Source organism: Fukomys damarensis, unplaced genomic scaffold (assembly GCF_012274545.1).
Source record: "Fukomys damarensis isolate Sample0158 unplaced genomic scaffold, DMR_v1.0_HiC HiC_scaffold_32, whole genome shotgun sequence".
Taxonomy (NCBI): Eukaryota; Metazoa; Chordata; class Mammalia; order Rodentia; family Bathyergidae; genus Fukomys; species Fukomys damarensis.
In genome coordinates, this window is record NW_022900944.1 from 31,201,226 (window position 1) to 31,228,653 (window position 27,428).

The window sequence follows — 27,428 nt, forward strand, 5'->3', positions numbered from 1 at the left end:
AGAGAGAGAGAGAGAGAGAGAGAGAGAGAGAGAGAGAGAGAGAGAGAGAGAGAGAGAGAGAAAAGAAAGAAAGGAGCTTTGCTCTCCAAAGTTCATCTCAGGGGAGGGGCAAAAATAAGACCAGAATTGTACACTGAGCTTGGCCTTGGCCCATTGGGCAATGAGTATTAGTTTCTGGGAGGGGGCTCATGTCTCAGCAGAGTATGGGGGCAAAAAGCAACAAGCTCTGGCAGCCACCTGAAAGCCAGCCCTGGCTAGCTGCCCCGCTGGGCCTGCCCATACCACAGACTGGGCATATAGAGAACAAGCATGGTTCAGACCCAGGCCAGACTTTGGGAGCAGAGAAAGGTTCTCACCGTTCTCATGACTGATTCAAAGCAAACCCACCAAGGCCAACAAATAAATGTCCAGAGGACCAGCTTGAACTAACCACTACCTCGTCCTGCTCCTAGCACTGGGGACAAGCATGTGCCTGGCAACCAGGGCTTCTTAGATGTGGTAGCCGCTCTACGCTGGGTGCAGGAGAACATCACTCCCTTCGGGGGTGATCCCAACTGTGTCACCATCCTTGGTGGATCTGCGGGTGCCTCCATTGTCTCTGCCCTGGTGAGTCACCACAGGCATCTAGCAATTATGGTTGGGGTCCCAGATTTTTCCTTTGTCCTCTGCTGACAATGATCCGTCCTCTCTGCTGCACCCAGGTGCTGTCTCCAATGGCCACAGGACTGTTCCACAGAGCCATTGCACAGAGTGGAGTCATCTTTGTCCCACTGTTAAGAGGGTCTGATTTATGGCTCAAAGCTCAGGTCTGCATTTCCTTCATTCTTATTCCATGTGTTCCACACATCCCATGATGTGCTGGCTCAGAGGTCTAAGTCAGGAATAGTCACCCATAGGAGATCCTTGTTTCAAAGAGGAACCCACTAGGATAAAGAAAACACAGAAGCTCAGAGAAAACTCCAGTGCATTCCTGGGGATGGGCCGTCGGCTGTCACTTTGTGGAGAAGCAGACTCTCTGGCCCATTCCCCAGGGTAGGATCTCGGGGAGCACATCTCTCCCCAAGAATGCTTAGGGATCCCTGCATTCCCAGCCAGAGAGATCGCCATTCAGCCTCCAGATCCCACCCTCGGTCCTCACTGAGGACCTTGTGAAAAGTCACCAGGGGATGCCACAGAAGGTTTCCCAAATGGGCACTGCAACTGCTTAGGCTGCAGGTATGAGATAGTCATGGTCCTGGAAGCAGGAAGCTTCAGGTAGGGATGAGCTGGAAGTGAAGGTGCTGGGCATTATAGGAACCTCAAACTGCACTGGATCAGAGGGCAGGAAGAAGCAGGAGGGCAACAAGTCTGAGCCTGCAGCAGGGCATATTGCCTCTTGTCTGCATAAGAGCAGCAGCTTCCCTGCCCGTCTCCTCATTGTGACAGGAGAGACTGTCTCCACCATGAACTCAGGGTCCTTCGCTGTGTCGCCTGAAGCACACTTGTCCTTCCAGCCCCATTTCTCAGTGACCCCCTGGCCCTGCTGCAGTCTCAGCATCCCCACCATTCATTTCCAGGGCGTGCCCACACTGATGCCCTCCCTCTCCAACCCCTTCTCGTGTCATTCACTCCACAAGCTATTACGAATGACACATCAAAGGACACAGGTCTCAAAGGGAAATGTTCTCTCCAAGCAAAAAAAAATAAAAAAATAAAAAATAAAACCCACGTGTGGTACTGCATGCATGTAAACCTAGCACGTGAGAGATCGAGGCAAGAAGATTGCCGCCAGTTTGAGGCCCACCTAAGCTACATAGTAAGTTCAAGGCCAGACTGAACTGCATAGTGAGACCCTGTCTCAAAAAAATCAAAAAGAGAGAGGGAGGGAGGGAGGCAGTCATAGTTGGGTGTCATTGAGGTACACACGGGGAAAGGGAGGCCTCCCACAGGTGGTGACAGGTCTTTGGTCAGGCTTGGACTTGGTCTGTGATATCACAGCCCAGTCCTACAGGTGCACCCCCTTCCACAGGAGGGCAGGGGTAGGGGGCTGAGAAGAAGGGTATTTCTGTCTGTCCCCAGAGCCTTGCAGACTCCTTGGCCTGCAGCTCTGATTCCCCGGCTGAGCTGGTACAGTGCCTTCGGCAGAAGAAAGGAGAGGAGCTGATCCATGCCCAAGCATCGGTATGCCACCTCTGTGGGGATGGTGACAAGCAGAGGCCCAGAGGAGCGCCTGTCCAGCTCCTGCAGGGACAGATGGGAAGTCACCCATCTGGGATGGGGCTTGGAGCAGCTCTCCATCAGAGAAAGGGACTGAGAACTGCCCCTGGCCCCAAGGGTTGGCCCTGTCTTCTGGGGACTGCATCTACTTGGAAGCAACACTTGTTCAGGTCTCCTGACTCCCTCTGGGCCCCAGACTCCAGTAATCTCCATCTCCTCATCTTCCATGAAGCCTCAGGCACTCAGACCCACAGCAAGGTGACTCCTGGGGCCTCATCCTTTGAGGCTTGTTCCTGACAGGGGTGTCGGGGGATGGGTTTCTGTTTTGCTTTCTCCTGCAGAAAATGGTAGTCTCTACCTACAGCATCGATGGCTCTTTCTTTCCCAAAAGCCCTGAGGAGCTCCTGAAGGACAGGCAATTCCACCCTGTACCCTTCCTCATAGGTGTCAACAATCATGAGTTTGGATGGCTCATCCCCAGGGTGAGTGTCCCATAGGGTGACTCTGGTGATCACTCCCCTTCAAGGCTGTGACCATCACTACCATCCTGTGTGCTGAATGTTCCTGTTATTCCCATCTGGTGGGTGAGAAACTTGAGGCTTACAGAGGTTTTAGAGTCACCAACTAAAAATCATCCAGCTTCATTTTCTTTACTTGGGTCCTTGCTCTTGCAAGACACACCACCAAACCACTGAGCTAAATCCCCGGCCCCAACTTCACTTTCACAAAGCAAACTTTCCCTTTCCAGAGGTCAAGTTTTACACAAAGAGGTCTTCTGTGCAGTACTGAGTCTCAGCAGATTTCTGCTGGTGTCTGGTTTATGTATCAGGCTCTGTGAGACTGGTTAGGGTGACTGTGCTGGACTGACTGACAACCTGAGACTCAGGTTTCAAATAGCATTAAGTCAGTGGGGACATCACAGGCCAAGAACCTTCCAGTCTACTCCAGTGGCACAGAATTTCCCACAGTAGTGTCAATATCATTCTTTCCCCCAGACAAGAGCATGAGAATCTTGCACCATTCTTACTTGTCTACCCATATTCATCGCAATTACTTTTTTAATATTTTCAGGGCTGGGAATGAAGACTGGGGCCTCATGAATGCTAGACAAGCACTCTACCATTAATCTACACACAACCCCAATCCAGCAACTGCTTTTCACACCTGCAAACCCCACACAAAAATTTCACTTTGGCATTTGAGCAGGTTCTAGTTTATACCACTGCAGTTAACAGTGTAGGGAATATCTTTATATCCACAATTTTTATCCCTTATTCCTTTGGAATCATTCCCAAAAGAAGTATTGGCTTACAGTAGAAGCTCATGTAACCTTACTTTGAAGGACGAAGCTCTGTCATTTCTAGGCTGTTGTGCCACACTCTGGCAGGCAGCTTCACCTCCACATTGTCAACTTTTTAGAGTTGGTAAGTGTAAATTTTACAGAAACCCAATGTAGCTGGCTGCCAAGACCTGCACATAGCTGGTAGCAAGGATGGTTCTCAGCAATCTGTGGTTCCAAGAGCTGCTCACCGCATCACCAGTGCAGGGGTTTCCTGACTCACCTTGGTATCCATGTGAATGCAAGTATACATTTCTTTTTGCAAGTATACATTTTTCAGCTAGTTCAATATTAACTAAATATACATGCTCAAAGTTTAAGCATGGCAAGAGAGTGTGATACTCTTCATGAAACTGTTTCCCCCTCCCATACTTCTTATATATGACCATTGCCATAGTACCTCCTAAACTCAACTTCAGATTCCAGGTTTTTATTGCAAACTTACCGGCATTTGCAGCCAGGTGCGGTGGTGCACACCTGTAATCCCAGTTCCCAGAAAGCTGAGGCAGGAGGATTGCTTTGAGTTTAGGGCTATCCTGGGCTGCATAGTGAGTTCAAAGTCAACCTAGATTACATAACAAGACTCCATCTCAAAATATATGCCCTCACCAGGTATGGTGGCACATAACTGTAATCTCAGCACTCGGAAGTTTGAGGCAAGAAGATCGCCATGAGTTTGAGGCCAGCCGGAGCTCTATATCAAGACCCTGTCTCAAAAAAAATTTTTAAAGAAAAAAAATCAGCTTTATTAGGATATAATTTATGCATCATAAAACTCACCTCCATATAGCATAGTATTTAGTGCATTTTAGTATATTCACGAAGTTGTGAAACCTTCACTATCTTATTCCAGAACATTTGCATCACTCTAAAAAGAAGCTCTGATCCTATTAGCTGTCACTCTCTAGTCTCCTCCCACTACCCCTGACAACCTCTAAACTGTTTGTCTGTAATCTACTTCTGTCACATCTATTTATGCACTTATTCTGGACATTTCATCAAAAGAGAAACATAAAATAGATGTCTTCTGGGGTTTGATCTATTTCGCGATGTTTTCAAGGTTAATTCAAAGTATAGCATGTATCAGGCCTTCATTCCTTTTTATGGCCAGAGCATCAATAGAATAGATAGATATACCATAGTTTGTTTATCCATTCATCAGTTGATACACATTTGGATTGTGTCTTAGTTACTTTTCTCATTGCTGGGACAAAATACCTGACACCCACAAGTTAAAGGAGTAAAGGTTTATTTTTGCTCAGTTTGTAGAGGTTTCAGTCCATAGTAGAGTGGCTCCAAAGCAGTGTGGCGAGGACAAACAGTTCATGGTTTGGCAGACAGCAAGCAGCAAGCCTTCCTTCCCTTTTTTATTCTACTCAGGCTAAAAGTCTATTGGTTAGTGGCTCCCACACCCAGGATAGGCCTTCTGTCTTCCATAAATCCATTCAACCACACTCAGAATTACCCTACTCTAAGGCTGGGGATTTAACTCAGTGGCACCACACCTGCCTTTCAAGCAAAAGGTCCTGAGTTCAATCCCTGGTACCAAAAAAAAAAAAAAATCCCTAATCCAATCAGTGGCTGATCCAGTTATTATACAAACATAATCCATATTCATATACGCTAAATTCAGTATCACACACTCAGAATCTACCCACTTCCCAAAAGCCCTACCTAGGGCCAGGGATTTAGCTTGGTGGTGCCACTGCCTGCCTCACAAGTACAAGGTCCCAAGCTCGAACCCTGGTACAAGAAAAAAAACACCAAAAGCCCTACCTATGAGCACATGAGGCTTTGGGGGAACATCTAGATGTAAACCATACTGAATTGTTTCCTCCTTTTTGGCCATGTGGATAATCTCCTAAGAACATTCCCATATAAGTTTTTGTGCGAATATATTAGTTTTCCATTACTACGAGGAAACATGAGAGTCTAGGTGATTTGTAAAGAAAAGAGGTTTATTTGCCTCATAGTTTTGGAGGCTGAAAGTCCAATGACCTGGTACTGGCTCTAGGAAAGCTGTCCCACTCCACATTCCCAAGTCTCATTCTATCACCAGATGACAAATTGCAAGATTGTATTAATAGGGCTGGGGACTTAGCTCAGTGGTTTTGCTGCCTGCCTTGCAAGAGCAAGGTCCTGATAATACAATATTGTATTATCAATGGCAGGAACATGTGTGTGGGGTGGGGTATCATTAGACAGGAAGAGAGAGGCTCTTTCATAATACATTTGGCTCTTGGGAGAACTAAGCAGGGATCTTGTGAGTACTGTTAATCTCTTCCAAGCACAAATTCCCAATGACTGAACACTTCCCACTAGGTCCCACCTCTTAAAGATTTGTCAAATCCCTACACTGTCACATGGGTGGCTCAAGCTTCTTACACATGAACCCTTGGAGAACACAGAATGCTAGGATTTACAGGCATACACCACTTTGCCCAACTGAGTTACATATTCTGAATACAAGTTTCTTATCAGGTAGGATTTGTGCCTACTTCCATTTTGTGCATTTGTTCATTGCCTTTTCACTTTCCTGGCAATTTTCTTTGCAACAAAAATTTTTCATCTTAGGGCCAGGATTTAGCTCAGCGGTTCGGTGGCCTGCCTTGCAAGCGCAAGGACCCAAGTTCAATCCCTGGTACCAAAAAAAAAATTTTCATCTTTATGAAGTTCATATATTTTTTTCTTTTGTGGCTTATCCTTCACCTAATCAAAATTACAAAGATTTAGTCCTATATTTTCTTCTAAGAATTTTACAATTTTAGCTCTTTATCTTTACGTCTGTGATTCATTAGCAGCTTTGTTGGTTTTTTGGGCCAGAATTTAGCTCAGTGGTTCTGCTGCCTGCCTCACAAGCACAGGGTCCTAAGTTCGACCCCCGGTACCAAAAAAAGAGATGTTTTGTTGGGGTTTTTTTGTTGTTTTTGTTTTTTGTTTTTCATTTGGTTGGTTGATTTGGGCACTAGCAATTGAACTCAAGGCCTTCACACTGAGCAACCTCCCAAGCCCTTTTTTTATTTCATATTTTCATATATTTCACTAAATTGCCAGGGATGGGCTTGAACCTGCTATCCTCCTATCATAGCCATCTGGAGAGCTGAGAATGCAGGCATCCACCTCCATAAGAAGCTTTGAAGTTAGTTTTTGTATATGGTGTTAGAGGTTCTTTTGCATATAGTTATCCAGTTGTCCTAACCCCATGTTATTGAAAACATTTCTTTCCTTATGAATTGCCTTCATGGCACCCTTCTGGAAGATCAACTGACTGTAAATGTAATTTTTTGTTTGTTTGTTTTGTTTGTTTGTTTGGTACCGGGGATCGAACTCGGGTCCTTGCACTTGCGAGGCAGGCCACCAAACCGCTGAGCTAAATCCCCAGCCCAACTGACTGTTAATGTAAAGGCATAATGTTTAGACTCTCAAATCTATCCCAATAATTTCTGTGTCTATCCTTATGCCACTACCACACTATCTCAATTGCTATGATTTTGAAGTAACTTTGAAATTAGGAAATAGACATTCTCAATCTTTGTTCTTTTACAAAACTATTACAATAGTTTGCTAGGGTTGCCATAAGAAAGTGCCATCTGGGGCCCTTAAACAACAGAAAGCTGTCATCTCAGTTGGATGTGGTGGTGCACACCTATAATCCCAGTACTTGGGAAGCTGAGGCAGAAGAATTGCCACAAGTTTGAGACTAGCCTAGGCTACATAGTTAGTTCAAGGATAGCCTGAACTACGTATTAACACCCTGTCTCATTAAAAAAAAAAATGAATGAATGAATGCAAGCGAGCTGTTATATCACAGGATGGCTAGAAATCTGAAATCAAGGTGTTTGCATGGTTGAATTCTTCTGAGTGCTATGAGAGACGATCAGCCTCTCTCCCGGCTTCTGGTAGCCTCAGCTATTTCTTGGCTTGTAGAATTTCCCCCTTCACAGTATCTTCACATTATCTTTCCTCTGTCGCTGTTTCACCCTTCCAAGGTCACCAGTCATATTGGATGAAATCTAACCATAATGATTACCTTTGCAATCATCTTAACATAACTGTATTAGCTTCCCAAAGACACGTTCTCCAAATGAGCTCACCTTCAGAGATACATGTATTGAGTATCTCAGGTTACTTTCTCATCACCAAGACATAATACCCAACACCCACAACACAAAGGAGAAAAGCTTTATTTTGGATCACAGTTAATAAAGGTTTCAGTCTGTAGTTTTGACTAGCAGAGCAAAGGATAAACAGCTCAAGGCATGGCAACAGGAAGCACAGTAAGATCAAGAGAGGAGAGATGGTGATAGACTTTGCCAGGCCACACACCCCCAGTAACCCACTTCCTCCAACCAGGATTCACCTTCCACCATCACAGTTAGCCAAGAACTCATCAGTGAGCTAATCCACACAGATAAGTATTACACCTCCATGATCCAATCATCTCCCAAAAGCCCCACGTATGATCATATAAGGCTTTTGGGGGATATGTAGATATAAACTGTAACACTAGGAGTTAGCACACTATTTATTCATATGTTAATTTTCTGCACAGTTAACAGAGTTAAGGGGTTGATGAAGTGAACTTTAATAAATAGTTTGGCTCTCATAGTGCTTACTCTGTGTCAGGCCTTTTAGCTGTCTAGCGCCTTAAGCACTTGGCCACCTCATTAAAATTGTCAGGCCTTCTATACACTAATTCTATCCTCACAACAATAGTATGAGGCAGGTCATTGTCCTTCCTCTTTGACAGATTAGGAAACTGAGGCACAGAGAGTGTAAGTCATGCATCTAGTAAATGGCAGAGCTGGGATTTGAGTCCAGAGAGTCAGAGCTTTCTGAGTCCAGTACTTCTAAAACTGTAGCATGTGAAGCCAACATTTGGCCTTTTTAACTTTTCCTGTGGCTCCGGCTATAGTCCCAGGGGTCTTGATGTTATTCTGTAAAAATTTTGAGTAATTCTCTCATTCTCTAAGGTTCTGCCATCAGCTACTGCCTATTGTATGTGATGCTACTGTCCCCAGCCACCACATCCTTTGCCAGTTTGAGGTTTATCTTCTGGGGTCTGTGGACTAGTGGGTTTAACCACATGTGGCTCTGTAATGAGTTTCTGAACAGGGCTGTGAATGCTTTCCTGCCAGGGCTGGGAGTACATCTGGGGGCAGCAGTTAGTTGAACTGAATATGCCTTGGTATTCCTACAGGCCTTGGGTATGCTGGATATGATGGAGCAGATGAGCCGGGAGCACATACCGGACCTCTTGAAGCCCTTCTTGGCCAGTCTGGTAAGGCAAAAGGCAGAGGGAAGAGGTTGGTGTGCATCTAATCCAGGAGTCTCTCCTACCCTCCAACACCCACAGCTGCCCACACCTTGGTCCATCTATCGAATTTTGGTTCCACCCCAGAATCTATGTGGAGTTAATGTAATTCTCAGAGGAAAATCACTGTCATTATCTTTATTGTCACCATAAAAACTGCCCCCTTATGAGCATGACCTATGTTCCAGGGACTGAGCCATGCTGAACATTACAACAGGCGTTCATCAGCTTCCATCCTAACTGCAGCTCTGTGAAGTAGGGCTTTCATTATCCCCCATTCTATAGATGAGGAAACTGAGGCTCAGGCTTCATAGTGAATAAGGGCCAGGGTCAGTTTGAGGCAGCTCTGTCTGACCCCAGAGCCTCAGCTGTTACACACTGTCAGATATGGAGCCAGATGGAGCTGGGGTCAAATCCTAGCTCTGGCCACATGGTTGGGTCCATTCTTATAGATGAGAATGATATTTTCCACTCAGCTGAGCACCTATAAGAAGAATACTGCATTTGAAAAGTCTACCAGGAGCCAGGTGTGATTGTGCATGCCTGTAATCCCAGCACTCAGGAGGCTGGGGCAGGAGGATCTCACGTTGTAGGCCAACCTGGACTGTATAGTGAGACCTGACTCAAAAGAAGTGCTCAATCTATGTGCACTTCTCTTCCTTAAAAGCCCTAGAGCCTCCCCATTCATATATCCTCAGTACAGCCCTTGGGAGCTGTGGGGAACCCCTATCATTTGTTCTTTCTCTTATTTCCAAGTTAACTTCAACTGAATATCTATTTCCAGGCCAGACTTTGTGCTAGCGACTTTACATAGGCTGCCAAACAACCCTGCCAGGCAGAAACTGACATTCAGAGAGGATAAGACACCTGTCTGAGGTCACACAGCCAAGGAGTGACCACCAAGCTAGGATATGACTCCAGACCTGAGCTTCTCCTACCTAGACACCAGCTAGAACTGCCAGGGTGGAAGGCAGGTGGCTGAGCCCTGTAGTATGAGCCCCTGGATGTGAAGGGAGCTTTTGGAAAGGACTTGAACAGACCTAACCCTGACTTCTTGGCCCAGAATATACCTCCTGAGATGATGTCCATGGTCATAGACCAGTATCTAGGCAATGACTCAGATGCACAACCCAGACGTGAAGACTTCCAGGAATTGGCTGGCGATATTGTTTTCAACATCCCTGCTTTGAATTTCTCAAGACAACTCCAAGGTAAGCCCGTCCCTGGCCACCTGCCTCACCCAGCCCCACTTGAGCCCAAGAACTGGGATATCACAGGCAACGTGTGTTGACAGGTGCAGATTCCCCAAATGCCTTGAACCCTGTGCCCTTCTGCCTCCCCAAACCTCTTTTTTCTGGCATGAAGTATCACAATAGTAACAGCTGTCTCTAGAACAATACCTTGCAGAGGAGAAAACAAAAGCTCAGAGAGGTACCATGGCTTGTCACAAATCATACAGAAGGGCCCATCACCAATTAAAGGGGATTTATTCTATTCATGGGCAACTTTGACCTCTTCTGGTTCTTTTTCTGGCAGAAGCTGTGCTTCTTCCAAGCCTGGCAGCTGATCCCAGACACAGCTCTAGATTATCCCCCAAATTCTTAACATTATGACCTTGAGCAAGACTCTACACCCCTCTGTGCCTCATTTTCCTCATCTGTAAAATGGAAATAATTACAATCTAATCCAAAGGATCTTATGAAGACTAAATGAAAGGTCCCACATTCGGCACCCAGAGAGTGCTCAACACTTAGCAAGAGCTCAGAAATGCTTGCTGTTAATCATTGTGCCTTCATTGTTATTAGGATCAGGATTGATGTCACCATGAGCTTGTGTTGTCAAGGATTCAGGACCAAGCCAGGCTTTATCAACTCCTGACTCCAGTCTTGCCCCCTCTCTGCAGGTTCTGGGACCCCCATTTTTTTCTATGAATTCCAGCATGTACCCAGTTCTTTTGCAAAGATCAAGCCACCCTGGGTGAAGGCTGACCATGCAGCTGAGATTGCATTCATGTTCGGGGGTCCTTTCCTCATGGACGAAAACACCCTCCTAGGTAAGAGCAGGCAGGCAGACATGCAATCCCTGGGCTTCTGTGCTCCAAAGGGCCAGGCTGGACTGGCAGGAATAGAGGTCTCCAGTCAGCACAGGGCCCCTTGGGTCCCCTCCAGGCCCAACCTGATTTTAATACAGGTCTATCATTCCCACCAGCCTTTCCAGAGGCCACAGAGGAAGAGAAGCAGCTGAGCCTCACCATGATGGCCCAGTGGGCCCACTTTGCCCGAACAGGGTGAGTGTGTGAGTGAGTAAATAAGTGAGTGAGGCTAAGACTCAGATCTGCCCCCAAGAGGACAGCACGGGAGGCTTTAGTCCTCATTCATTCTTTCTACCCAGGGACCCCAATGGCAAGGGGCTGCCTCTTTGGCCCCAATTCAACCAGTTGGAGCAATATTTGGAGATCAGCCTGGTGCCACAGGTCAAGCAGAAGCTGAAGGAGGCCCAGATGCAGTTCTGGACAGAGACACTCCCCAGCAAGATCCAACAGTGGCATCAACAGAAGCAAGGCAGGAAGGCCCCAGAGGAGCTCTGAGGCAAGGCCTGGGTCTTCTTGAAGCAAGGCCTGGGTCTTCTTGACTGGTGTCAACCCAAAGGGTGACAGTGTCCCAGCCAGGTGGCCTCTTTCTACTCTTGCTAAGAGACTTTAACATAAACTGGGCTGATATGGGCTCATGTCCCATTAAGCATCAGCTATTGCAGTACTGGCATAGTGCCCTTGGAAATGTCACTAAGTTGCTTCCCACCTCTGGGCCTTTGCACAAGTTCCTGCTTTTCCCTGAAGTGCCTTGCCCCCTTCCTTCCTGGAAAGGCCTAGCTCATTGGTCAAGCTCTTTCCCAGGAAGCCTTCCTTCTTTGGGCCCCATAGTCCTAAATATGTATCCATTACAGCACAACTCACCCTAAGCTCACACTGTTTCTTGTCTTAATCTTCGTCCTTTACAAAAGAAAATGTGGATAAACCTGACCCCACTCTGTTGTCCACACCAAGATCAGGATCTGGCGATATCTAGACAGATTAGAATCCCATAGACCCACATTCACATGGCCTTCACCAGCTAGAGCCCAGGGATCAAACTCAGGACCTTACGCTTGCCAGGCAGGTTTGGTGTCACTGAGCTGCATCCTCAGTGCACTCCTAGCCCTAATGTCTAGGCTCCTCAATCCCTCCCCAGCTGGAGGACCCAGCCTCTGGGAGAGTTCAACACAGCTCCCAGAACTCCAACCAGACACAGCAGAACAGGTCAGGAGAGTGTGGCCAGGCTTCTGGTCTACCCAGACTCCCAGCCCTTCACCTATTCCTTGTTCCCCAGCATCACCATTGTGCAGGGCTCCTACAAATGATGACAAATGCCAGGCCAGAGTTCTGGAGAAAGAGATCGTATTGGTGGCAGCAGCAAGAGGGCCTTGAAGGTACCCTGGACCTCTGAAGTCAGACTTGGGACTGCCCTCATAGAGGTCACCTGACAAATACAGGCAGTTGGTATAAATTCCTCCATTATCTCCCATTTTGATCAGAGGCTCCAAGAGGACAGGCTCAGATCAGAGCTCCTTCACACACAGACACACACACACACACACACACCAAGCCCCTCTGCAGGCAGCCAGGCCAGACGCTGAGACTCAGCCATGCTCTAGGCCTGGGTTACCCAAGAGCTTGGATGGGTCTCTCCTGTCACAGAGGACTTAGGTTCCTTGTCTATGTAATAAGGCTGGGCATGTAGAAACCATGCAAGAGGCTGCAGGATCTGGCTCTGTCCTTAGGGTTGCAGAGTACGTCCAGAAAAGCAGAAGGTGATAAGCTGGATTTTGGAGGATAACTAGGAGTCCCTAATTTGATTGCACAAGGAGGGTCATTCCACATAAATCACTGATGGCGAATCTTTTAGCGCTTTCAATGATATCAAACAGCCACCTATGGCTGACACAGAGGGAACAGCATGAGCGAAACAGCTTCACTCCCACCCATTTCCTTTGTTCTGTCACTGGCAAATATATTACACATCTATCTGTTGTCAGACCAATAACACATTATAAACACATTACTGTACTTCATACAATTGCTTTTTAAATCTGTTAAGAGAAGGGGCTAGGGATTTAGCTCAGTGGCATAGTGCCTGCCTTATAAGCACAAGGTCCTTAGTTCGATCCCCAGTACCAAAAAAAAAAAAGAATTTATATTGTTAATATAGATAGTACAATTGTAGCTATGGAGCTACTCCCCTCCACTCACCTGAATCTGGATAATGCCCCAGGGCCAACCCCTCGACCTTTGTCCTAAGGCTTACTACCCAGAGGTAAAGATAAGAAAAGAAAGACCCCTGAGCCTCCCCTGGAAAATTCCAGAATTCAAAACCAGGAGACATGTGTGCCAGATCCTCCTGAATCACCTATATAACCTTTCTTCAGAGCTCATTGAAGGTTTGTACATACACGCTGCATCTCATTCATCCATTGCAGTAGTAAAGTATGAGGAAGGACGTGTGCAGTAGCCACAGGCGACATGAGTAAGCACTGTCAATCACATTGTCAGTCATGCTCTGGAAGCCCCATGAGAGGCACCCTACATCTGGCACATTTTAACACCTTCAATACTCAATGGCATTTCGTCTCCACTGGCATGGCCTAATCACTCTGAGCATACTGTTTTCTAAATAAATTTTGCTGCTTTTTCCTTACCATCGCATACCATATCCAGTTCTTTGTTCATAGCACACAAGAACCTAGTAACCTATCCAGGACCTCATCACCCACACTAACACATAGATGGTGAGCAACTAAGTCAACTTGGAGTCCATATCTGTCAGTCTTGGAGGTCAAAGGCCATTCCATATCATTGCCTGTGTTCCCTTTGTGCAGCCAAGAAACTTATGAATGTTCTCAGGAAAACTCTTGCAAGATCTGTGGAAAAATAACATCTGACTTCCCAAGAGCTGATTCTGCTTATCCCTAAGATAATGCTACACCAGGGCACCTGGCTGACCTGGTTGCCTATTCAATGTCCCCTGGCCCATGTGCATACGGATGGGATCCTATGTAACCTGAACATCCCATTGAGGTGCCTTCCCAGGCACAATTGCTTTCCATATGGGCCAGGTGAGAGGTTATTCCTTCTCTGCAGAGAGGTGGGAAAAGCAGGGGTCATCTGTTAGCAAGACTGGCTCATAAGGCCCACACAGAACTGGCCAAGGAACAGTACATTTGGGTAAGGGAAACTATGTGTGGCTGGCCCCCAGGACTGGAGACCCTTCCCATTCCCTTCCCCTGCTAGACCTGTGATTTCAGATATACTCCAGGGTGCTTGGGGCTAACTGTGTCAGGAGCTTCGGCAGCAGAAGGAAGATGTTCCCTCACCCCCTGTAGCCTGAGTTCCATACTCCTAATGATGTAGCCACAACCCACAGTGGAGCCCAGCAGAAGATGATGAAGAGAGAAAAGAAGACAAGACAGGGGCCAGTTAGAGCTGTGAGTAGATCTTACTTCCCCAGATCTGGGTTTCCTATCCTCTCATAGCTAGTTCTTTAAATCCTACATTGACTGGGCGCCATGGTGCCTGCCCATAACCCCAGTGCTCGGGAGGCTGAGGCACAAGTTCAAGGCCAGCCTGGGCTATATAGTGAGTTCAAGGCCAACCTGGACTACATAGTGAGACCCTGTTTCAAAAAAATCCACACAGAAAGCCAGATGGTGTGGGACGTGTTTGTAAACTCGACACTCGGGAGGCTGAGAAAGAAGGATAACTGGGAGTTCAAGGCCAGCCTAAATTACACAGCTAGACCCCCTGCCACAGTCTCAACTCCCCACACACAAAAAGTATCCCACACTGACTGTGACCCTCTATCAAAGTCCATGAAAGAAAATAGGAGCTGGGTGCAGTGGTGCATGCCTGTAAGCCCAGCCCTAAGACTGGAAGATCAAAAGTTCAAACCCTGTCTGGGTATCTTAGGGACTTATGAAAACCCTGTTCCACACAAACCATCTGTAATACATACTTTTTTTTCTTGTTGTTATTGCCTAAAAAACACACTTTAACAACTGTATGTATTAGTAATTTTAAGTACTCTAGGGGTGATTTCAAGTATATAGGAGGATAAATAAATAAAAGTATATTGGAGGATATGTGTAGTTTATGTGGAAATATTACACCATTTTATATAAGAATCTTGAGAATCCTCAAATTTTTATATACTGCGAAGGAGAGGTCCTCCTGGACCCTTTCCTCCACATAGTCTTTTACCTTCTCTTTCTTTTTCTTTCTTTCCTTTATTCCCCTCCTCCCCCAGCCATGGTCCTGCGAAATGAACCCAGCAATGAACTATATCCCCACCCCTACTCCTCTTTTTTTTTTTTTTTTGTACCGGGGATTGAACTTGAGTCCTTGCGCTTGCAAGGCAGGCCACCAAACCACTGAGCTAAATCCCTGGCCTTGTTAAATCATTAAACTGCCCCAGCTAGGCTCAAATTTAGTGATCATCCTGCCTCAGCCTCCCAGAGTGCTGAGATTATAGGTGTGTCACTATGCCTGGCCTGCTTTACTTCCATTATCTCAATTAACCTTCACTACAATCTTAAAAGATCTGTTCTATTCTTATGCCAGTTTTGCAGATGATAAAATGGAGACTGGCAGAAGTTAAGTGATTTGCCCAAAGTCACACAATTCATGCACAACAGTGCTGGGATTCAGATATATGCAGCCTGGCTCAGAACCACCACACTAAGCCAGCTGCTGCTGCAGAAACTGTGGGACATATCACACACTACTCTGAGCTTATCACATCCTGTAGATGTAATATCCCTTGTTCCCCCATTCCCTCCAGGTGTTTTGGAGTGAAGCAAAAATAAGGCATTAGGCACTGATGGTGTAAACAATTTCTTGTGAGTATTGGAGAGTCTCTCAGAACAAATCTCTGTCAAGGATGCCACCAGATGAAGACATCTACTTTGCCAACAGCAAGGATATAAAGTGAACCTAGTCTCCAAGCCAAATCAGCATAGAATTTTCTAGAAAATGGCCTGAAAACATGCCCATAATTCAGTCTCTTTGATTCTCTTTCCCTGTCTCCCCCATGCTCCTGAGCTCCAAATTTCAGGCAGGATATTTGCCTGGCTAATTTTTTGCATGGCTGACTCCTCCTCATCTTTCACTTAGAGGATTAGTAAAAGAAACTTCCTTCCCATCACCTGGCCCTGAGCTCACTAGATGCCCCTCCAGATCTCTCACAGTTGCTTTCAGGTCAGCTCCCCAAGTTGGACTGGAAACCCATGAGTGCAACCACTGCACTGATGTCTCCCTTCTTCTTTCTCTCCTCTCCATCTCCGTAGCAGGAGTCCTACTCCTGCCTCCCTCTCTCCTACATGGACTTTTTAACTGACTGTGTCTTTTTTTCAAGGAGAAAGGGTTCATTTGGCTTACAGTTTATAGAGGTTTCAGTCTATAATCAGCTGGCTCCAAGACAGGAATGGCAAACAGGCCTCATAGAAGAGAAACAGCATGGCATGCACAAGGCAAAAAGAAGTCTATGCCTTTTTTAAAAAATAAGTATTGTACTTTGGCCTGTGCAAACCACATACGTATTTTTAAAAGCTTATTTAGGTATAAGCTATATATACACCAAGATGCACATATTTTAACTGTACAATTATAGGCTACATTAATTATATTACACATACACACAAACTATAGATATGCAGTGTAACCACTATCAAGATCTCGAATATTCCCAGCATTCTATGCAACCTTTCCTAGTCAGTATCTTCAAAGTGAGCACTCCTCTAATCTCTATTATAAATTATTTTTGCATGTGTAAATACATGATTTTTAATATAAGGGGGAACTTTGCTAAAACTACTTTTAGCATTTTGGTGCACTTTCTGGTGTACATTTATATACAGTTATAATGTTAGCTGTATACAATTTTACTCTTTGCTCTTTTTTTAATTTAAAATCTTACTTGAAGAGCCAGGTGTGGTGGTGCACTCCTGTAATCCCAGCACTCAGGAGGCTGAGGCAGGAGGATTGCTGTGAGTTCAAGACCAGCCTGGGCTACATAGTGAGTTCCAGGTCAATCTCAACTACATGGCTAGACCCTGTCTCAAAAAAAACAAAAAAAAAACAACAAAAAAAAAAAAAAATATGTCTCTTTCCATGCACAGATCTAAAAAAAAAAAAAAAAAAAAAAAAAAAAAAAAAAAAGAAATCTTACTGAAGGCAGTTTATAGTCATATTTACTTTGCTTGGTCCCTAGATAAATATGATGTTCTCAGTATCCACTGGAGTTCAGAACAGTCATTGTCTTAGTGATTCTGACATCAAGGGGGAACTGAGAAAAGGAATTACTGAATCAAAGCATGTGAATGTTTCATAGCTCTTTATACATTTGTCCAAATTATTTTTCCCATGTTTTATGAACTTATTATCCACCAACAGTGTATGCAAATGTCCTTTTCAGTGTATCTTCACCAGAATTGGATGATATCACTGTTTTCGTTTTTTTTCAGGTAGCAGCTGTAATTCCAGCTTTTTTTTTTAAGTACATATTTGAAGTACAGAGTGACTATATTCATTGTAGGAGATGGTACAAGTACATATCTTTTTAAAAAACTAGTGTATTTACTTGTTTTTTTATTCTTTTGAGGGTTTTTTGTTTTGGTTTTTTGGGGGGTTTTGTTGGTTTTTTGGGGGTTTTTTGTATTTGTTTGGTACTGGGGATCGAACTCAGAACCTTGCACTTGTGAGGCAGGCAGCAGAACCACTGTTCTAAAACCTTGGCCCATACTTTTTTTTTCTTTTTTGTTTTTTTGGTGTTTTGTTTGGTTTGGTTTGGTTTGGTTTGGTTTTTGTTTTGTTTGTTTGGTTGGTTTGGTACCAGGGATCAAACTTAAGACCTTGAGCAGTGAGACAGGCGGCAGAACTACTGAGATAAACCCTTGGACCTTTTCTGAAACAAGGTCTCACTGTGTAGTCCAGGCTGGCCTGGAACTCGGTGATCTTTCTGTGTCAGCCTCCTGAGGTCTGGGATTACAAGCATAAGCTACAATGCCAAGCCAATAACATATCTTGAATCTTTTAACTCCAGTTTTTAAGTAGCACTTTATGACTACTAATAAGAAGTGTTTTCATAAGTGCTTCCATGTCATCTCTGCATAGCCGACTAGGATCAGACCCACGCCACAGCGCTCCTGTTCAGGAGAAAAGCGCACTTTGCCATATTGTTCCCCCACATGCGCCTGAAACTAGTGGTTAGACGAATACCCATGGTTTAGAGCAAAGCTTTCATGTGGGATATCTCCCAATGACATAGGCAAGTTACCTATCTATTTATGCTCCTGTTTTCATATGTGTGTAGTACCATTTGCCCTATTCAGTTTTAAGGAAGGTGGGGTAAGAGCTTACAGTGCCAAGCTATAACAAAAGGTCCATAAATGACAACTTCTAGTAATTGCATCAAAAATGGCCCTCAGGTTCAGAAAATCCAGGTAATGTGACAGACCTCGGCCTTCTGGCTGTGTCCTATGAGACTTGAAACCACAGGCTGGCCACTGCTCTTCTGCTGAGAGGTCTTGGGCCTCCCCCTGCTTCTCCCAGTGCCAATGCCAGATCTATACGCACAGAGGAGGTGTGAGAATGTCCCTTGCCCTGCTGACCTGCCTCCATACCCAAAAGCCATGTTAGTCACTTTTTTATGTTCAGATGTGGCTTATGTAAGACCTGGGGGGATCTGGGAAAGTGGGCAGGAGGTATTTTGGGCCACCTGCAGCTGGGAGCCTGAGAGCATGCTCTATCACACCAATTCCAAATGCTATTCCCAAAAGCTGTTGCAACAAGTACTCCCAAAGAGATTTGCAAATCTCATTTCTTGATACAATTCTGAGACTCTCATTCAGAGGGGAGGTAGGGCCTAGGAATCTGTATTTTCACAATGATTTCCCCAGATGACTCTGATGCACAGCCAGGCACAATAATCATTTGGATCACATTTGATTTCTGTCACTTTGCAGCATGAGCTCTGAGAGACAGGTGCACAGACAAAACAATTCTGTTTTGAGAAGGAAGGAAGGTGAAAAATAGACAAGGGTTCTTAGGGGACATGAACATGAGGTCTCACCAGCCCTTGGCAGTAAAAGTAGGGCAAGATGATTGCCTAGAAGAAAGGAAGTACCAATAGGCGGATGGCTGAATTCAACTTTTTCTTTGTTGAGACCAAGTCTTGCTATGTAGTTTAGTCTGACCTTGAACTCACAGTGATCCTCCTACTTGAGCCTTCCAAGTGTGTGTCACCACACTTGGCTCTCAACTTGGTCTGTTTCATATCTATTTCCACACTTGGCTATGACGTGGGTGTTTTTACTCTGTGTGTAATATGTTAACGTATGCTGTGGACAGATGCAGTGTAACCTGTATAGAACTGTATGTACTTACATACCTATATATGCATGAAGTTGTACGTGTTTGACCTTTGTATTTCAGTATCTTTCTATTCTTTTCTGTTTATTTTTATTTTTGGTGGGGTTGCTTTGTGTGTGTGTGTGTGTATGTGTGTGTGTTGAAACAGGTCTCACTATGTAGTTTAAGCTGGTTTTGAACTCACAGTGTAGCCCAGGCTGACCTCAAAACTCTCAGCAATTCTTCTGCCTCAGCCCCCCATATGCTGGGATCACGTGTGTGCCACCATACTCATCTTCCTTTCTTTTATTTGTGTGTGTGTGTGTGTGTGTGTGTGTGTGTGTGTGTGTCTGGTAGTGGACACTGAACCCAGGGCTTTGGTAATGAGCCACATCCAAACCCTTTTTTATTTTTTATGGGCGGGGGTCTGGCCTAATTGCCCAGGCTAGGCTCAAATGTGATCCTCCTGCCTCAGCTTCCCAGAATTCCAGGATTATAGGCAAATGCCACCATGTCCAGCTCTGCATGATTCTTTGCAGATGAGCTGTGCTCACGTATATCTTCTTTTGTACAAATATGACAAATTTTCACATAAAGGTGACTATTGATGCAAATGTGTGTATAAGTGAGAATATGCTCAGCTGTGGCGGTGCACGCCTATAATCCCAACACTTGGGAGGCTGAGGCTGAAGGACTGCCACGAATCTGAGGTCAGCTGGGCTATACAGTGAATTCAAGGCTAGCCTGAACTACATGAGAGATCCTGTCTCAGAAAACAAAGTGAGAATGTGTGTTTATATGTGATTCCTTCCCAGAAACAACCAGGCACATATTTGTAACAATGAGTATAGCCAGATGTGGTGGCCATGCTTGTAAACCCAGCTACTCTGGAGGCTAAGGCAGAAGGATTGCCAAGTTCGAGGCTACCCTAGACTACCTAGTAAGATTCCATCTCAAAAACCAAAAACAAACAAAAAAGCTAAGAGTGGTGATGAATACCCGTGACTGCCAAGTTTGAGCCCAGCCTGGACAATTTAGGGACTTAGTGAGATCTTGTCTCAAAATTTAAAAAAGATGCAATGTAGCTTAATGTGGATGACCTGGGCTCAAGTCCCAGTGCCATTAGAAAGGAAAGGAAAAGAAAAGAAAGACAAAAAGAAAAATGAGAAGAAGTACAGCTGTATTGATATCAAACAAGTGAGAGTCTTTTTTTTTCCAGTACCAGGAACCAAACTCAGGACCTTGCACTTGCCACTGAGCTACATCCCTGGCCCCAAGTATTTTTGTTGTGTTTTACTTTTGTTTTTGTTTTTTCTGGTACTGGAGATTGAATTCAGGACCTGTGCTCTCAGAACCTGTGCTTGAAAGGCAAGTACAGCACCACTAAGCTAAATCCCCAGTAATATCAAACAGAAGTCAAGATAAATGATATATTTATTGACATATTAAGTGACAGAGAAACAATTCATATAACAGACACGTACTTTTACCTATTTATTTGCACACAGGATCGAACCCAGTACCTTTCTGTGAACTACATCCCCAGTCTTTGTTTGTTTTTTGAGACAGGGTCTTTCTATGTAGTCCAAGCTGGCCTAGAACTCACTATGTAGCCCAGGCTGGCCTCAAACTCACAGTTATCTTTCTGCCTCAGCCTACCGAGTGCTGGGATTACAGATGTGTGCTCCCATGCCCTGAAAGTTTTTGATTGTTGTAAAAAGTAACAGTGGCTCCCATGGCAGATGGGCCAGAGTCCCATCTGTGGCTCAGAGCAGTTGAGCCAGGATAACCATTTTTCCTTCTGTTCCCAGGTGCTGCACATGGCCAGGAGCCTCTGATGGTCACCAAATATGGGAGCCTCCAAGGAAAGCAGGTGCACGTGGGGAAGACACCCCTCCATGTCTTCCTGCAAATCCCTTTCTCCAAACTTCCTGTGGGTGCCCTCAGATTTGCTCTACCTCAGCCCCCAGAGCCCTGGAAAGGAGTCAGAAGTGCCACCACCAACCCTCACGCATAAGAGCCAAAAGGAAATGGACAGACCCTGAGGACCAGTGCCTGCCTCTGGGTAGAGCTTTGAACAACTCACTGAGATAAACATACTGTGTGAGCACAGACAGACCTATGGCCCCTTTTGGACCTCAGTTTCCACACCTGAATAACGAGATGGTTTGTCCAAATGGTTTTTTGTTTTTTGTTTGTTTTGGTTTGGTTTTGGTTTTGGTTTTTTGAGACAGGGTCTCACTATGTAGTTGAGACTGACCTGGAATTTACTATGTAGTTCAGGCTGGTCTCGAATTCACAACAATCCTCCTGCCTCAGCCTCCGGAGTGCTGAGATTACAGGTATGCGCCTCCATGCCCAGCTCTGTCCAAATGGTATTGAAGGCACAGATAACTGATCATGGTTTTGCACAGAAAAGCTCCAGGTAAGGGGGAAGTGGTCTCTGATTGTTTCCAGGACCTTCTGGGGCACTGGGTTTCCTAAACACAGTCGAGAAGCAGCACTTCCTCCCTTCCTAGCCCCCTGAGCAAGCCCAGAGCTCTCCCTTGTGGCTGAGCCCTGAAACAAATCCACATGGCACTGCCAGTCCTTCCCTGCAGAGGGAGCTCCAAGATGGGAACACACAGGCTCAATTTCAATTTTCAAGCCCCAAAGTTTTGCTGCCACCTCCAACCAGGCTGCAGTTCCTGAGTCACACAGGAAGATTAGGGCAATGACCTTCCTTTGAAACACTGAGCTTGGCAGTTTACCCAGAACAAATGTATTCACTGTTTATTTAGATCATTGAGCAATCCATTGCCCAGAACATTCTGTGGCAATCATTACAATATTTATAACAATGTTTAGCATCAACTGGTTAAAGAATAGCATGTAGAAAAATATCTATTGTGAGAAACTTCAGGGTCAATGTCAGCTGGTGTTAAAAAAAAAAAAAAACACTACAACTCCAGTTGTTATAGGAACTCTCTGTAGTGAATACATCCACTGATGGGAGAAAAAACTGCAACTCCCACTTGGGTGTGTAGTTGTTAAGAAAAGGTCTTCACTGTTAGACTATGACCTGCTGTGGGGCCGGGGAAGTAGTATGGTGGTAAAGCACTTGCCTAGGATGTAAAGAGCCTCTGGGTTTAAAAAAAAAAAATAACATTATTAGGGCAGGATATTTAGCTCAGTGGTGTCACTGCCTGCCTCACAAATGCAAAGTCCCAAGTTCAATTCCTGGTACCACAAAATAAAAAACATTACCATTACTAGAATACCAGGATATTTATTGTTAGAACAATGGTTGTCATGGAGTATACCCCAAGCATTCTGAAGATTGTATGACCATTATTTAGAGCATTGTTTTTGTTTCTTTGATATTGATTGATTGATTGGTGGGTTGGTTGATTGATTGGTAGGTTTGGGGGCATTTTTATTTATTGTTTTTTGTTTTGTTTTTTGGTACTAGGGATAGAACTCAGGTCCTTCCACTTGCTGGGAAGGCTGCAGAACCACTGAGCTAAATCCCTAGACCAGTAGGTTGGTTTGTGAGACAGGATCTCAATCTGTGATTCATTTTGGCCTTGAACTTACTATGTAGCCCAATCTGGCCTTGAACTCACAATGCAATCCACCTGCCTCAGCCTCCCAAGGGCTGGGATTACAGACATGCACCACCAGATCTGGCTATTTAGCTCATTCTGTGACTACTCATTGGAACAGGTGACAAAACATGGGAGACCACTGTTAGAACCCTGAGGATGTGGTGTCTATTGTGTAGAAGTGGGTGCATCAGTTGTTGGAACATGGGCCATGCACTAACATAATAAGGGCTATTTGAAACAGTGTCAAGTATAAAGATTTGTGGATTGCTTAGAACAGAGGCATGGTCAAATACACTGAGGGCTGCCAGGGTTAAGTAAGACAGCAGCAGGGATTTAGCAGAATGGAGATCACTGATGCCCATGACAAAAATGCCTTTGTAGTGAGATGAGGACAGAAGCCTGTTTTGTTTTGGGGTTTGGTTTTGTTTTGTTTTGTTTGTTGTTGTTTTGTTTTTTGAGACAGGGTCTCACTATGTAGTTGAGACTGACCTGGAATTCACTATGTAGTCCAGGCTGGTCTCGAACTCACTTCAGCCTTCTCAGTGCTGGGATTACAGGCATGTGCCAGCACACCCAGAAATTTATTTTTATTAGTGCATGTTTGCAGTACATAATGATTACATTCATCATGAGAAGTGGTACAGGTACATAACACTTTTTTTTTTCTTTTCTTTTCTTTTTTTTTTTGGTACTGGGGATCAAACTTGGGACTTTGCGCTTGCGAGGCAGGCGGCAGCACCACTGAGCTAAATCCCTGGCCCCAACACATCTTAACATTTCTTACATCCCCTCTCCACCGCTCTCTCCCCCATTCTTCTGCTTCAGCTGCTCACTCTTGGCCATAAGAGTACTGGTTTTCCTAGTGAGAGGCCGGATGTGGTTTATCAGACAGCACCCTATCAATAACATAAGCTGTTGCCAAGTAATGAAGCAAGGATGACCAAACACAATGTGTAGAAATAGAGATACACTGCCAGCTGGAGGCCTTGAAGTGGCTGGTGGGGGTGGAGGAGAAGAATACTAGGTAAAAGTTTGGCTTCGGAGAAAGAAAATAAGGACAGTTGCTGGGGAAGGTGGGTGGAAGAGGAGAGCTTTGGATAAGGCAGGCTGCAGTGCTGTTGGGAGAGGAGGCTCTGATGCTCTGGGGATGGGACCAGGAGAAGGAAGAAGAGGTACGGGCAGATGGGTTTCCTGCACCCAACCAAAGGGTCCAGCCAAGCTTACAGTAGCCACCTTAGGGGCTGGGCCAGCAGGTGAAAAGGGTGAGGCAGCCAGGCAGCCCATGCTCCTGATACCCCAAAAGTCTACACAATACTGGGGACTGGGCTGGGTGCCAGGCCTCAGAGGAATCTATGTCCATCCCTACTCACAGTTGTGCTTGGCCACTTGTGGAGAAAAATAACCAACTGAAATGACTCTGCCCAGTATTGTGGTCAAGAGTGGACAGTGCTTTGGGGGGGCATAAGATGGGGCAATGCCAAGCTCCACCAGAGCTGGCCTCAAAAATGAATAGGAGCTTGCTGGGAAGAAGGCTTTTGACAAAGACAACCCCGGTATAGAGGCTTGGAGATAGAAAGCAAGCAACCATATATATCTGGATAGAAGGGATCCTAGAGAGGCCCACCTGCCTCCCAATCCTGCACCACAAAACTAGTGGAGGCCTCTGGGGATGTAGCAGGTAGAAGCTGTCTGGATTTTTTTTTTTTTTTTTTTTTTTTTTTTTTTTTGGAATGGGGGGTCAAACTCAGGCTCTTGCTCTTGCAAGGCAGGCAGCATAACCACTGAGCTAAATTCCCAGCCTTGCCTAGATTTTGCTTGTGGTTCTATCCCCTACTGTGGCCCCTAGATTGAAACTACTCACGCCACTGCCGTCACTGAGCCAGAGTCCAAAGTCACACCGTGCCTGCAGGCGCCTTCAGGAAACCTGGGGGCAGACAACCTCCATGTACTTCAACAAATGGAAATTGTACAAGTGGCTGCGCTTCAGTGAGGACTGCCTGTACTTGAATGTGTACGCGCCAGTGCATGCGCATGGGGATCCTCTGCTGCCAGTGAGTACTCGGTCTCCTACTCCCCGCCCCACTCAGGCCTCGGACTTCCTTGCTCAGGTGATGGCCCGGTTTCCAGGAGGCACCAGGGTGAGAGGACGCAGAGCCAAGAGAAATGAGAAGAATCTTTTCTCCTTCTTCCTCTGAGGCAGGAACCCCAATGATGGGAAGCTCCCCTACTGGCCACACTTTGACAAAGATGAAAAGTATTTGAAGCTGGATTTTATCGTAAGAGTGGGCATGAAGCTCAAGGAGAAGAAGATGGCCTTCTGGAGAAGACTGCACCAGCCTCAGATATCCAAAAAGCAGGACTAATTCTGGTTTGAAGAATAGTAATGCAGGAAGGATGCTTGTCTACCACCCAGGCCTGGGGAAGCTGGCCATGGATACATCTTGGATGCAGAATCCTGCCCACCCAATCTAGGACCTAGAGAAGCTTCTGTCTCCAGACCAAAGCTGGAGACTTAGCCTGTAGTTTGAAGCCCTGCACCACCTTCTCCAGCCTCATATCCTGTGAAACCCACACATCTAATGGTCCACACCAGGTTAGGCCAAGCTTATTCATCATTACACTGTACCAAATACCCCCAGTCTCAGGACAACTCTTCTCTCCAAGTCCTACAACCCTTTAAGATCTACTTGCAGCTCCTTCTTATGGGAAGTCCACAGAGACTGCCACTCCCTACCCATTGTTCCCAGCTTGGCATTTATCATCCATCCTGTTCAACCTCGTGCCTGTTCACATCAGCCTTGAGGCCCTAGGCAGGTTATGTGGGACACAGAGCAAAGCTCTGATAGCTTGCGATCTTCTCCTCCAGTGCCCCTCAAAGCCTCCACACATAGTGGTACACATAGTTTTCAGTAAAGATGTGTTGCTTTGAGGCACTGTATCTCCATTTGTAAAATGGGTGGGAAAAGGATGGTGTCTCAATTTGAGCCCTGGGAGGAACTAAGCATTTCTACCTGAACTTTTACTGGGCTGTGCTTGTGAGGCCACACTCAGTCAAGGGAAGCTGGACACAGCAATACTGCCCAGACTGCAAAAACACTTGACCTCTTTCTTCAGTTCTCAAACATATCCCCCAGGACATCAAGACAGCCACACCCCATGCTCACTGCCCATGCATTTAGGGCTCAGGACTGTAGTCCTCACTCCCTGGCCTCTCCTGCATCCAACCTGGGAATATGAAAACTTGGCCCACAGTATGTGTATGTTTCTCTGAGACAGGGATGTTGCTATATTGCCCAGGCTGGCCTTGAATTTTTGGACTCAAGCAAGCCTCCTGTCTCAACCTCCTGAGCAGCTAGGACTATGGGTGCACACCACCATGCCAAGATTTTTGTAAATTTTTCTTGGTGGCGAAACCTACATAACATAAATCAGACATGCTGATGCATACCTGTAATCCCAGTATTCTGGGCAGGATTACAAATTCAAAACCCATCTGGGACTTAGCAAGACTCTGTCTCAAAAAATAAAAAAAGCTGGAGATGTAGCTAGTGAAAAAGCTCTTGGTTCAGTCCTCAGTAACACGAAAAAAATTAACACTGATTTATGTACTTACATAATGATACTGGGGATCAAACCCAGGATTTGGGCATGCTAGGCAAGAGCTCTATCACCGAACTACATTTCCTAGGCTGTGGTGGAGAGCCTATTGTACATGTGCTTCACAGGCTATTTGTTATCACTGAAAGCTCTAAAGGGTTTGCCATCACTGCCTTAGTCTCATTTTAATCATTTTTTAAATGTTCAGTTCAATAGCATTGCATATATCCACACGTTGTGTAGCTATCACTACTATCCATCTCTGGAACTTTTGCATCATCCCCAAACTAAACCTCTATCCCTCTTCATACTGAAGTAGAATAGTAACAATATTCTACTTTCTATCACTATTAATTTGACTCTTCTAGGCACAGTGGCATTGAGCTGGGCAGGGTGGTGCATATCTGTAATCCCTGCACTTTGGAAAGCTAAAGCAGGAGGACTGCAAATTCAAACAGAGCATAGGAAACTTAGTGATAACCTGTCTCCAAACTTTAAAAGGAGCTGGGATACCTTGGTTACTTTCCTCCTCTTTGATACAGAATACTTAACACTTAAAGAAGGTGAGGTTTATTTTGGCTCACGTTTCAATTTCTGGTTGGCTGATTCCAAAGAAGAAAGAGCACAGCTAACGGAAAGATGGTCACTTCATGCTTGATAGGAAGCAGAGAGTCAAGGGAGGAGCCAGAGAGGAAGATACACTCTTCCAGGCCATGCCTACAGTGACCTGCCCCCCCACCATCAGCAAGTCAGCTACAGGGCTCCATAATCCAATCACCTTCCAAATACATGAGGCTTTGACAGCCACTTTAGATGTAAGAACATAAAAGGACCAAAAAGCATGGAGTCATACAACACTTGCCCTTTTGTGTCTGGCCTACTTCAATCCAGCATGATTTCTTCAAGGTTTACCCATGTTGTTGCATGTAACAGAATCTTATTCTTTAAGACTGAAGAATA

At 45.4% G+C, this 27,428-nt stretch overlaps 1 protein-coding gene across 1 annotated transcript in view; it reads left to right on the top strand.

Moving 5' to 3' along the window:
- The window catches only part of LOC104853974 (carboxylesterase 3), a 30,751-nt gene extending 17,172 nt beyond the window's left edge, over window positions 1-13,579 (top strand). Inside the window, exons 6-14 of the mRNA XM_010612188.2 lie at window positions 453-606; window positions 702-806; window positions 2,059-2,160; window positions 2,538-2,678; window positions 8,736-8,816; window positions 9,913-10,060; window positions 10,753-10,902; window positions 11,058-11,136; window positions 11,241-13,579. Of these exons, the coding sequence (XP_010610490.1) occupies window positions 453-606; window positions 702-806; window positions 2,059-2,160; window positions 2,538-2,678; window positions 8,736-8,816; window positions 9,913-10,060; window positions 10,753-10,902; window positions 11,058-11,136; window positions 11,241-11,436 (1,156 nt within the window). The 3' untranslated portion in view covers window positions 11,437-13,579. The remainder of the gene's footprint in view (window positions 1-452; window positions 607-701; window positions 807-2,058; window positions 2,161-2,537; window positions 2,679-8,735; window positions 8,817-9,912; window positions 10,061-10,752; window positions 10,903-11,057; window positions 11,137-11,240) is intronic.
- The last annotated feature ends 13,849 nt before the right edge of the window (window positions 13,580-27,428 follow it).